General features: G+C 37.0%; 1 protein-coding gene across 2 annotated transcripts in view; it reads right to left on the minus strand.

Annotated features, from left to right (window-relative positions):
- LOC115215037 (mitogen-activated protein kinase kinase kinase 1-like) overlaps positions 1-13,763 on the minus strand; it is a 252,885-nt gene that overhangs the window by 35,242 nt on the left and 203,880 nt on the right. For both annotated transcript variants that reach the window (XM_029784171.2, XM_029784170.2), the window contains exons 6-8: positions 11,548-11,696; positions 9,404-9,522; positions 6,564-6,642 (exon numbers count right to left, since the gene is read on the minus strand). In XM_029784171.2, coding sequence (XP_029640031.1) covers positions 6,564-6,642; positions 9,404-9,522; positions 11,548-11,696 — 347 coding nt within the window. The remainder of the gene's footprint in view (positions 1-6,563; positions 6,643-9,403; positions 9,523-11,547; positions 11,697-13,763) is intronic.

Raw genomic sequence — 13,763 nt, forward strand, 5'->3', positions numbered from 1 at the left:
ACTCCGAAAGGATGAAAGCCAAAGTCGACCTCGGCAGAATTCGAACTCAAAACCTAATGGCAGACAAAATACCGCCAAGCATTTGGGCCAGCTCACCACCTTTATACAATATAATAAATGTGAAAGTCAGTGTGTTACTTTTTCAACTTCACTCCTAGAGGCTGTAGCCCAACATATACCATTTTGGAATCAGGCTCACTCTGTGAGTAAATTGAAGACATTCCGGGCAGAATCTGGACCCATAATTCTGAAATTTTGGATTCTCAAGTGTTCATTACTGTGATTGGTTCCGGCGATTTTTTTATGTGACTTTTTGCGACAAATTTTTTTGTACGATAACAATTTTTATAATCTAAAGGCCAAATCTGTGAGTAAATTAAAAACATTCTGGACTGAATCTGGACCTGCACTCCTGAAATATATGTTTTCATTACTGTGATTGTTTTACATCATTTTTGTTACATGATTTTTTGAGACAAATATGGTTCATCATTGGGATATGACTCTGGAGGAAGCAATTGCAACAAATTCTCCAAAACAAGTCAGAGATCTGTTTGCAGATCTTCCCATCCGGTGTTAGTTGCTTAAAAAGCTTGTGTATATTTATAAAATTTGTACTGTCTTTACTGTCCTGTTTTTGTTACCATTTTTACCCCTCCGCAAAAAAATCTCAAATTTTATTTAATTTGCTTTTTGCAGGAAGGAATGTTTCACCGAAGTCGCCTTGACCTTCGGAACGCAGAGTAGATGAAACAGAGGCGATTGAAGAAGGGGAATTTTCCTTGTGTTGTATGTCCTGTACTCTATTTTTTTTGTTGTTTAAGAAAAATGTCCATTTCCTTGGTTTTGTGTTTATGTTTTCGTTTCTCATTGTGTTTGACGTTTTGTTTTGGTGCCCTGTTCCCATATATGCATGTATATATACATGTAGAGGTAGGTACGTACATATATGTATGTGTATATGCATATATTTATTTATTTATTTGTTATATATATATACATATACATACATACATACATACATACATACATATATATACATATAGATAGATAAATAGATAGATATAGATACACACACATGAATATATACATACACACACATACATATATGCATAATTATATATATATATATACACACACACATATACATAGATATATTTATATATATATATATATATATATATACACATACACATATACAGACATGTGTGTATATAGTTACAAACATACATACGTATATATATATATATATATATATATATATATAAACACATTAATCTGCAAAGTTCTTAACACCGCCACCACGATTACCGCCACCACCACTACCACCACCACCACCACCACCACCGGAAATTCACACCCAATATAAACACCACAACAACTGCACGTACACCCACCCAACCTAATGTAGTAGCACCCGGCTGCAATAGGTTTATTGCACAATTTAGCTTGAGGCATTCCTCCAAATGTGCACTTGTTTCATTAAAAGTGTGCAACTAGCTTGCAGATGGCGTATTTCTTATATCACCAACAGTATCAGCACAAGACACACACACAGCATCAAACATGCAAATATGGTTGGAAGTAATGAGGCAGCACAAGTGTTAGTATTTGTGTGTGTCTACTCCTATGTGCATGTATTCTTATATAGGCGCAGGAGTGGCTGTGTGGTAAGTAGCTTGCTTACCAACCACATGGTTCCGGATTTAGTCTATTTTTCCATTTGTTTTTGTTGTTTTCTGTTATGTTTTTGTCAGATTTTGAAATACAAAAACACACGCACACACATACACCTCTATTGGGTAAGTATGAACATAAATGTTCTATAAATATATATATATGCATATATATATATATATATATATATTTATTATATAGAAGGAGCTTCTACAGGACTAGAACTGTTTCATTCAAGAGAAATCTTCAGCTTCCTGAAGATTTCTCTTGAATGAAACAGTTCTAGTCCTGTAGAAGCTCCTTCTATATAATAAATTAATTTTACTCTGCTATGTATTGAGTACCTTATTTACTGTGGTTAACCCCGAATCAACCCGGGACCTACATATATATATATATATATATATATATGCATGTGTGTATATATAGACGCAGGAGTGGCTGTGTGGTATGTAGCTTGCTTACCAACCACATGGTTCCGGGTTCAGTCCCACTGCGTGGCATCTTGGGCAAGTGTCTTCTACTATAGCCCCGGGCCAACCAATGCCTTGTGAGTGGATTTGGTAGACGGAAACTGAACAGAAGCCTGTCGTATATATGCATATATATGTATGCGCGTGTGTGTTTGTCCCCCCAACATTGCTTGACAACCGATGCTGGTGTGTTTATGTCCCTGTTACTTAGCGGTTCAGCAAAAGAGACCGATAGAATAAGTACTGGGCTTACAAAGAATAAGTCCCGGGGTCGAGTTGCTCGACTAAAGACGGTGCTCCAGCATGGCCGCAGTCAAATGACTGAAACAAGTTAAAGAGTAAAGAGTAGATGTGCATGTGTATTTATACATGTGTGTGTTTGTGTGAGGGTGGTATGGGTTTGTACTTCTGTGCACCTGTATTTATATGTGTGTATATGTATTTGTGTGTATGCATATGCAAGTATCTCTGTGCGTGTGTGTGTGTGTGTATATGCGTAGGTGTGTGCATATGCAAGTATTTGTGTGTGTATGTACTTCTGTGCACATATTTATACGTGTGAATATGCGAGCTGGCAGAAACGTTAGCACGCCGGACGAAAATGTAGCCGTATTTCGTCTGTCGTTACGTTCCAAGTTCAAATTCCGCCGAGGTCGACTTAGCCTTTCATCCTTTCGGGGTCGATAAATTAAGTACCAGTTATGTACTGGGGTTGATGTAATCGATTTAATCCCTTTGTCTGTCCTTGTTTGTCCCCTCTGTATTTAGCCCCTTGTGGGTAGTAAAGAAATATATATGTGTGAATATGTATTTATGTGTGTGTGTGTGTGCATGTGTGTACTTGCATGTACAAGTATGTGTGTGCATGCATATGCAAATTTGTGAGTGTGTGTGTGTGTGGGTGTGTGTAATGGAAAGAATGTTAAGCGATGAGGCAGATGAACTTTGTCTGTTTGTGGATAACTATATTGGATTTTCAGGACAGGAGAATAGATTCAGGTTTCTTTCATACACACACACAACTAATAAGTGTATATACATATACGGGGTGTCCCGGAAGTTGCGCACCATCCTGGTTTTTTAAAAGAATACACTCTTATTGATTTCAAAAACACTTTATTGAAATCAATCGTAACAAATGCTCAAATTGAGCACCCTCTACAATAAAACATGCCGTGAAAATATAATAAAATAAAATGCTTTAATTATTTTAAATGAAAACCAGAATGGTGCGTGACTTCTGGGACATCCTGTATATTCAAATGTATATATATATGCAAACAATACATATATATATATATACACACACACACACACAAACATATATACACATATATATATATATATACATATGCATATACACACACACGCACACACACATATATGTACCTATATATCTCTCTATATATATATATAGATTAATCAGCCGAAATTGCGAAGATGATCCGGTTCTTGACTGAAGATTGAAGGCTTCGAATGTCCCGCCCGTGTTTTTTGTATCGTCTTCTAAATGTTTCACGTTCTTGTCCCAGTTTGTATTTTTTTACATTTACATATATATATATATATATATTATATATATATATATATATATATATATATATACACACACACACATACATATATATATATTAATAGTATGACAACAAAAGAATGAATGAGATCTCGATATTAGGTAAATAGAGGAATTTATCTGTAATATAATATGTGACAATTATTCAGTTGCCATAATAAAACTCTGAGTTTCAGATGTCGGGACGAAAATCTGCTCCGGCATCTCGTAAGTAATTAAGACAATCAAAACATGATTGTCTTAACAACTGACGAGATGGCGGAACAGATTTCCGCCCTGACATCTGAAAGCCAGAGTCTTCTTATGGCAACTGAATTGTCACATTTTATAAATGCATACATACATATATATATATATATATATATATATATATATATATATATGTACATATGTGTATATATATATATGTATATACACACACATATATACACATATATATATGTAAATACATACAAATACACATGTATATATATACACACACACACACACATATATATATATACACACACACACATATATATATACATATATATATTACACCACATGTCTTCGTCTTTTCTCTCTCCCTGTATATATATATATATATATATACTACCACTATGACCCGGCAACGCTGGGTCATAGTGCTAGTGCATGCATATACAGCTGTGTGCGTGCGCACATACACGCGAGTACTGTCCAAATCTCCGACCAATCACATACAGCTAGCTGGCATTCAATTGGCCTATCAAGTTTCGGGCATTTTGATTGGGTTTTGGATAGAAAATTCACTAAAAAGTCACATCTATTGATTTTTTAATGGCTTTACAGGGTGACTGGAGAAATGTAAAGATGTGCACGACCACCCTTGGACGGTCTTGAATGACCATAGAAAGTGCGAGCCCTCTAACTGAAAAATTGTGCATTTGTATAAAGGACGGACACATAGACAGACATTTTGCCGTTTATATATATAGAGATACATATATATATGTGTGCACATACATATACGTGCACAAGCAATATATTTATTTGACGCTTGGTGAAAGGAGAGAGTGGTTAATGTTTCAAGGCTAGCTCTTCGTCAGAAAGAGGAAAATCCAAAGAAAAAGAAAGGAAAATAAAGAAAAATCACCAACAATCCACATGTGGTTACATTTCTGAATTGACCAGAAATCATCTATCTATCTATCTATCTATCTATCTATCTATATATATATATATATATATATATATATATATATATATATATATATATATAATATATTAATAAATAAAACATATGCATATATATAAACATATATGTACGTACCTACCTCTACATGTACATATACACGCATATATGAGTACAGGACACCAAAAAGACGTCGAACACAATGAGAAACGAAAACATAGACACAACCAAAGGAACTGGACATTTTTTAAACAACAAAAAAATAGAGTACAGGACAATTAACAGCAAGAAAAAACCCTTCTTCAGTCGCTATGGTTTCATCGACTCTATGTTTCGAAGGTAAAAGCGAGACGTATCTTCGACAAGAAACTTTCCTTCCTGCGAAAAGCAAATCAATTAAAATTCTGAGATCTTTTCGCAGAGGGGTAAAAAATGGTAACAAAAACAGGACAGTAACGACAGTACAAATTATAAACAGTAAAAGACAGGACAAGGAAAAACAAGATAAGAAGGGCTGTTAACGCTGAACGAAAACAAGCATTGCGAACGACGAGCGGAGCAAAAAGAATTGTCGTCCATACCTCGAGAGGGTAAAGGCTAGAAAGACATATATATATATATATATACTCATATTCACAGATTCACTAATTCATGTTAGATTAGTTTTTTTTACGCTAGCATGGGCTACATGAATGTCATGTTTTATATCATCATCATCGTTGTACATCAGTTTTTCCATGCTGGCATGGGTTGGACAGTTTGACAGGGGCTGGCAAGCCACAGAGCTGCATCTGACTCCAATTGTCTGTTTTGGCAAGGTTTCTGCAGCTGGATGCCCTTCCTAATACCAACCACTCTACGTAGGGTACTGGGTGTATTCTATTCGGCACCAGCACTGGTACCTTTTATGTAACAATTGCACCGGTGCCATTTCTGTGCTGGTAGCACATAAATACATACATATATATATATTCTTTTACTTGTTTCAGTCATTTGACGGTGGCCATGCTGGAGCACCAATACATACATACATATATATATATATATATATATATATTTGAGTAGTAGAATGAATTATCTTGTTATGGATAATTCGGTTAACCGATACCTGGGTAGCAAATTCACATCAGAGAAGACACGTTTGAAGTTACGTGCTTTCGTGTAGAAATTTGTATGTTTTTTTTTTAAATATAAATATATGAAAGAATGGAGTTGAACGACGAATTAACAAAATTCCTTTATTTTCGACATATGTTTCGAAGGCTGCATATTCCTAATTGCGAAGGAATAAGGAGTATATTTTGCCGCTTTCTTATCAGGAAAAGCAAGGAACTTATGTCAACATCAAGATGCACAAAAAACTTTTAGATGACTGCTCACACAGAGCCCATATATATACATATAGTTAATCCAAACATGAAAACACAATAACGCGGGGATGTGGAACAAGTATAGTGTTATTGGACGCTCAGGAAAGGAAAGAAAGAAGGAGGATTTAACGTTTCGAGTAGAGCTCTTCATCAAAAAATATAGGAAAAGGAAAGATCTAAGGAAGGGAAGACGGAGGAAAAAACACACATACACACATACATATATACACACACGCACACACACACATACACACACACACTCAGACTCATTCCCTCTCATACACACATTAATAAGTGTGCATACAGTGGAGACTTACTTCTCTTCAATTTTGCTTTTCCATTTTGTTCGACATATTGGACAAATGAGAGGACTCTGGTTATGACATTCTTCAAACCCTAGGAAGAAAAAATAAATAAATGAATAATTATCATATATACATCCACACATGCCCACCCACTTTTATTTATTTACTTTTTTCCTGTTAATTAGCAGTTAATTAATGAACCTGGACATGGAAATTTTTGCAGTTGTAAAGAGGAAACAGATGTTAAAATGATGATGGTGGTGGTGGCAGAGACGGTGATGATGATCATGATGGTAATGATAATATGATGGTAGTGGTGTTGGTGTTGATGGTAATGATGTAATATTGATGACGATGAGGAGGAGGAGGATGGTGGTGGAGATTATGATTATGTGGTCGTAGTGGCAGTGGTGGTGATGGTGATGATGATGATGATGGCAATGATAACTCCTTAGTTATTAAATCACCACCACCACCACCATTACCATCACCACCACCACCACCACCATCATCATCATCACCACCACCACCACCACCATCACCATCACCATCATCATCATCATCCTCATCATCATCAACAACAACAACGTGATTATCATTTTCATCACTTCTGCTGCTGCAACTGCTTCCGCTGCCACTATCTTCATTATCATCATTTTACATTCGTTTTCCATGCCGGCATGGGTTAGATGGTTTGACAGACGTCAACAGAAGGAGGACCATATCTCGATCTTTTATGTCATGGTTTTATCAGAAGTGCTTAATTTTCTAACTGGTTAATTATAAGTGGTTAAATGTTTAATACAAAGAATTTAATCCAAACAGATAATCTGAAAGAGTAAGTTAATTTGATAAATAATATAATAAAACATCTGTTATGTAAGACAGATGCAGTATTAGTTTAAAATAGCAACTTGCATATTATACTTAATGCAGATACACTGTTGAAAACCTATAGTCTTAAAGACATATGTGTATGTATACATTCTTTTGGTGTTCTAATAATTCTATGATTGTTATATGCTTTAACTCTGACCTCAGTAACACATTGCTCGTATCATCATCATCATCATCATCATCATTTAACATTCACTTTCCATGCTGGCATGAGTTGGATGGTTTGACAAGATTCCACAAGCTGCAAGGTTGTACCAAGCTCCAATGTTAGCTTTGACACGGTTTCTATGGCTGGATGTCCTTCTTAACACCAACCACTTGATTGATTGATTGATTGTACTGGGTGCTATTTATTTATTTTTTTACACCACTAGCACAAGTAAGGCTACCGTGTAGCTTACAAGACAGAGTAAGAATAAGGAATAAGGAAAAAGCTCCCACTACTGAGAGGGAAGTATGGTTATTCAGAATAAAGTATTCTTGTATTGCTTAATGCCACTGTGGTTAAAGCACTGGGCTCACAATCATGAGATAGTGAGTTCAATTTCTGGACCAGGCTGTGTGTTGTGTTCTTGAGCAAGACACTTTATTTCACATAGTTCCAGTTCACTCAGCTGTAGAGATGAGTTGTGACGTCACTGGCGCCAGGCTGTATCGGCCCTTTTGTCTTTCCCTTGGATAACATCGGTGGTGTGGAGAGGGGAGACTAGTATGCTGGGTAACTGCTGGTCTTCCATAAGCAACCTTGCCCTGACTTGTGCCTTGGAGGGGAACTTTCTAGGTGCAATCTCATGGTCATTCATGAACGAAGGGGTTTTTACCCTTTACTGGAAAACTTTGTCTCATCATCATTTAGTGTCCTTTTTTCCATGCTGGCATGGTTTGGATGGTTTGACAAGAAGAGATGAACCAGAGGGTTCCAACAGGTTCTATATCTGCTTTGGCATGGTTTCTACAGCAGGATGCTCTTCCTAATGCCAACCACTTAACAGTGTGCTGGGTGCTTTTTATGTGGCACCAGCACCACTGAAGTCACCAACTATCCACAATATAAGGCCCCCTCAACTGAGCAGGGTACAAACTGGGGGAATAAGAAATTATGATAGATGGAGAGGAGTAAGTGTCTTGTTGAAGAGGTGAATACATGTTTTGCCATGGTTTACCCACCTGGAAAGTGAGAGAGAGAAAGAAAGAAATGGAAGGTCCAGGTACAACATGACTATGAGACAGAATAGGATAGAAAGGCAGAAAAGGTGGAAGTGTAGAAAAGTGCACTGAATGAAAATAGTGTGACAGATAATTAGGAGTAGGGAATGAGTTGGATTCAGAGGATATCAGTTCAGTGTAAGGGTTAGTGATAGAAACAGGGTAAAATTGCAGACTGATGGAAGAGTGGGTATCAGAAGAAGAGTTGTGCGGGAAGGCTGGGCAGAACCTCAATTCTGCTGAGATGGACAGAGTTTCTCAAGCACGGCAAAGTGGTTGACGTTAGGAAGGGCATCCAGCTGTAGAAACCAAGCCAAATCAGTCTGGAACCTGGTGCTGCTCACCAGCTTGCCATCTCTGGTCAAATCATCCAACCCATGGCAGCTTGGAAAACGGATGTTAAAGGATAATGATGATGGTGGTGATAATGATGATGATGGTGATGACATATTGCCAGTCCTCTTAGTGCACCATCATTTCCTCTAAGAGGCTCAACATCTTGAGGTCAATCTTTACCACCTTCTCTCATATCTTCCTGAGTCTCCCTCTTCCACAGGTTCCTTCCATGTATAATTAATGGCACGTCTTTATAACAGTTCTTGATATATTTCTTTGCTTCTTTGATACTATACATCTAAAAGAGACATTATCTCAAGGCAAAAATTACGCTAAATTAGGCTTTTGATGATGTATCTGCTTTAAGTATGATACACACATTGCCATTTAAATATAATGTGCTATATACTTACAGACAGTGATACAATGATGGTGCAGACGGTTGTGGCAGCCATTCATACATCGAACTAAACTTTCACCTTCCAGCATCTCCAACAGACAGATAGGACAGGTGTCTTCATCATCTTTGGAGCTGTTAGTTGAAAGGGAGACAGTAAAAGAGAGAAAGAGAGAAAATACAGAAAATAGTGTGACATTGTGCACAGTTTATATTATTAGTTATAAGCATCTTCATCATCAATCTTGGAAATGTTAGTTAAAAGTCAGGTAGATAGAGAGAGAAAGAGAGAGAGAGAGAGAGAGAGAGAGAGAGAGAGAGACAGAGAGAGAGAGAGAGAGAGAGAGAGAGAGAGAGAGAGAGAGAAAGAGCATACGGAAAATAGTGTTACACTGCACAGTCTATATTATTAGTTATATGCATTTTCATCAAACTTGGAAATGTTAGTTAAAAGTGAGAGAGAGTGTGAGTGTGTATAAATATACACACACACATATACATATATATATATATATATAAATTAGACATAAAACCACTATTATGCAGCTCAAACATTGATAGACATAAACCAATACATAAATAACAAATAATATATATTTTTATAAAAAAATATATATCATTTGTTATTTATGTATTGGTTTATGTGGGATCTGACCATGATTCGTGATATATATATATATACACAAAGACATTGTGAGCAGAATGTGGTGGGTACCATCATCAGTGTTTTAATGTCAACTTTTCTATGTCAGCATGAGTCAGGTGGAATTGTTGAGGTAGATGTGCTTCATGTTGTCACCTGTAACTTGTTTCCAAGCAAAGTAATATTTCCCCCATGGCCATTATTGTTTTTAAGGAAGACTGGATATGAAGGACACAACTTGTATGGCAGTGGTACTCATTTACAACTATCATATTATGCCAGGACATGGAGACACACACATACACACACACAGTGGTCTTCTTTCTGAAGTCTGCTAAATCTGCTCACAAGACTTTGGTTGACCTGGGGCTATAATAGAAGACACTAGCCCAAAGAGGTGCACAGAAAGACTGAATTCAAAACCACATGGTTAAGAAGCAAATTTCTTAACCACACCACCATGCAACAACAACGAGTGTGTTTATTTATTTGTGAGTTAGCAAAGCTACCAATGGTTTCATGTAGAAAGAAATTTCTCAACAATTGGTAACTTTGTTAACCTGCAAATAAAGAATATTTATCCACCAATGCTGTGGTGAGCACTCATTCTCACCGTTTGATATTAGCATATATATATACACACACACACAGATACATATGTGTGTGTGTGTGTGTGTATACATACGTATGTATGTATGTATGTACACACACACACATATAATTTAAATTTACAGAAAACAAAATATGAAGCAGGTGTATTAGTTTGACTCTCAGGAAGAATGGAAAAGTCTTTGACATTTCGAGCCTATGTTCTTTGATGGAAAGAACTGAGAAGGAAAAAAAAAATAGAGAGAGAATGAAGAGAGATAAAAATGTGTAGGGATATTTTGGTTAGGCATTGCAATACGAATAACCTGAGGTAGGATTCAATATACGTATGCTCCTGAATGAAGCAATTTTTGAGTACAGAGCAGTAATAAGAAAAGAAAAGATGACAAAGGAATAAACGATTATCTCACAAACTTCATTAGCTCACAGCTGTTTCTGCTATAAGATGCATAGTTGAGTTCCTGATTAACACCTTACAGCTTCATCAGAGCAATGTTGTAAAACTTCCCTGCATATCATGTATAATAGTAACATCATTTGGTAATGTCTGATGAGGTGCTACTCTGCACTGTTGAGCTATGGACAAATTTATGCGGCTCTTAAATAATTAATTATGCGTAATCATCTATATGTAATGTGGCCTGAGTGGAATGATACTTAAATCAATGCTGTATCTATATTTTCATTTTCTTCCTTGTCATTTGTGAGTGTGTGTTCATAGTAGCCATCTACTAGATCCACTCAAAGGGCATTCATTGGCTTGGGACTATAATAGAAAAAAATTGCTCAAGGATGTGACAAAGTGGGACTGAAACCGAGACCATGTGGCTGGGAAGCAAACTTCTTAGCCACACCCGTGCCATCACCTTTTAATAGATAAACAAAAACAACAACCGAGATGTACCCACCCAGTGTCGCTCTCGGCACGAATGGAGATTTTTTCAGGAGAGTTTTCTGGTTTCTCTTCCAACTGCTTTTTCTGTATGTTTTTAGAACTTCCCTTGTTGACAAGTAACAATTCCCGGCGGTCGTTGTACATTCGAAACAGGTTCTCCACCTATGGAAGGGCAAACAGAAGACAATGGCATTAAACCATACAAGAAGAACAGTTTGTTTTAACTCAAAATAGCCACACACAGAGAAATAAGATCTTAACTAGAACAAGGTCAGAGCTACAACCAAACAACAACAGTCAACACACACACAAACATCTGTGACTTGATTTCAAGCTATGCTATCGTTTGGTAGTTCTCTTAAACATGAGGATCACAGATGTAGATTTTTAGTCTTCCTAGGCACCTATACACATTTTCTGAACAGATGATGGGCATCTGCAGCAGGTGTTAAGAGGGCTCAGCACCCATACTAGCACACGTATTCATTCCATCATGGAATTTTCCTTATTTCTTTACTGCCCTCAAGGGGCTACACACAGAGGGGACAAACAAGAACAGACAGACGGATTAAGTCGATTACATCGACCCCAGTGCATAACTGGTACTTATTTAATCAACCCCGAAAGGATGAAATGCAAAGTCAACCTCGGCAGAATTTGAACTCAGAACATAGCAGAGGACAAAATACCGCTAAGCATTTTGCCCGGTGTGCTAACGTTTCTGCCAGCTCACCGCCTTTTTCCATTGAGTGTTTTGTCTTTCTTAGTTAAAGCTATCCATAGTATGCAACATACAATAGAGATGTTAAAAATCAAATTATGCCTCTGCTTGAAGCTTTTTAAAGTGAAGAAAGGCCTTGTACAGAATCATTCCCACTCCCTACAAAATGTGTGCATCTACCCAAAAAAGAACTAACCTACACCATTAGATGCTTTCCTTCTCCAAGACAGATATTTAACCTGTTAGCATTCAGAATTCTCTGTCAAATGTAATGCTTATTTATTCACACTGTTTTAATTAAATCATGCATTATATAATCATGCTTTGAGATTTTGACAATGTGATTGCTTATATTTAGGATGACATTGTAGGATAGATATGAGACCAGGTCTGGCCAGTTTACTCTTTACTCTTTTACTTGTTTCAGTCATTTGACTGCGGCCATGCTGGAGCACCGCCTTTAGTCGAGCAAATCGACCCCGGGACTTATTCTTTGTAAGCCCAATACTTATTCTATCGGTCTCTTTTGCCGAACCGCTAAGTGACAGGGACGTAAACACACCAGCATCGGTTGTCAAGCAATGCAAGGGGGACAAACACACACACACACACACATATATATATATATATATATATATATATATTATATATATATATATATATATATATATATATATATACATATATACGACAGGCTTCTTTCAGTTTCCGTCTACCAAATCCACTCACAAGGCATTGGTCGGCCCGGGGCTATAGCAGAAGACACTTGCCCAAGATGCCACGCAGTGGGACTGAACCCGGAACCATGTGGTTGGTTAGCAAGCTACTTACCACACAGCCACTCCTGCGCCTATTTGAACATATTTAGGTGCGATTTGACTGGTTTAACAGCTAAAGGGTTAAACAAAGACCAAGATTCTCTCATTCCCAGCTGATGGATGGCCATTGACTCTCCTGAGTGCAAATTCACCGTTTGATGGGTTTTGTTTATTGTTCTGTAGGGTGTCTAACAAAAATCACCCTCATTTCCAAGTAGGCATGATAAGGCTGCTGGTTTAGTCACCAATGATCCAACAATACACACACACACATACACACACACACACACACATACGCGCGCACACAAAGAGCTTTCACTTAGTTTCCATCAGCCAAATTCACTTAACAAAATATTGTCTGGTCAAAGAATATTCTAAACAACACTTGTGCAATTGTTACTCTGGTTATGTGCTGCTTTCGATGCAACGATGCATGCTAACAATTCTACCAGCTCACCACCTTAATAATAATAACAGTAACAACAACAACAACAACAACAACAATAAATATAATAATAATAATAATAATAATAATAACAATAATAATTATAATTATAATAACAATCCTTTCTACTCTGGACACAAGGCCTAAAATTTGGGGGTAGAGTGCTACCCCCAAACACAGAGGTCAACTGGCCATTATTTCATCGACCTTGAAAGGATGAAAGGCCTATCTTGCTGTGAGGGTAA

Source organism: Octopus sinensis, linkage group LG8 (assembly GCF_006345805.1).
Source record: "Octopus sinensis linkage group LG8, ASM634580v1, whole genome shotgun sequence".
Lineage (NCBI taxonomy): Eukaryota > Metazoa > Mollusca > Cephalopoda > Octopoda > Octopodidae > Octopus > Octopus sinensis.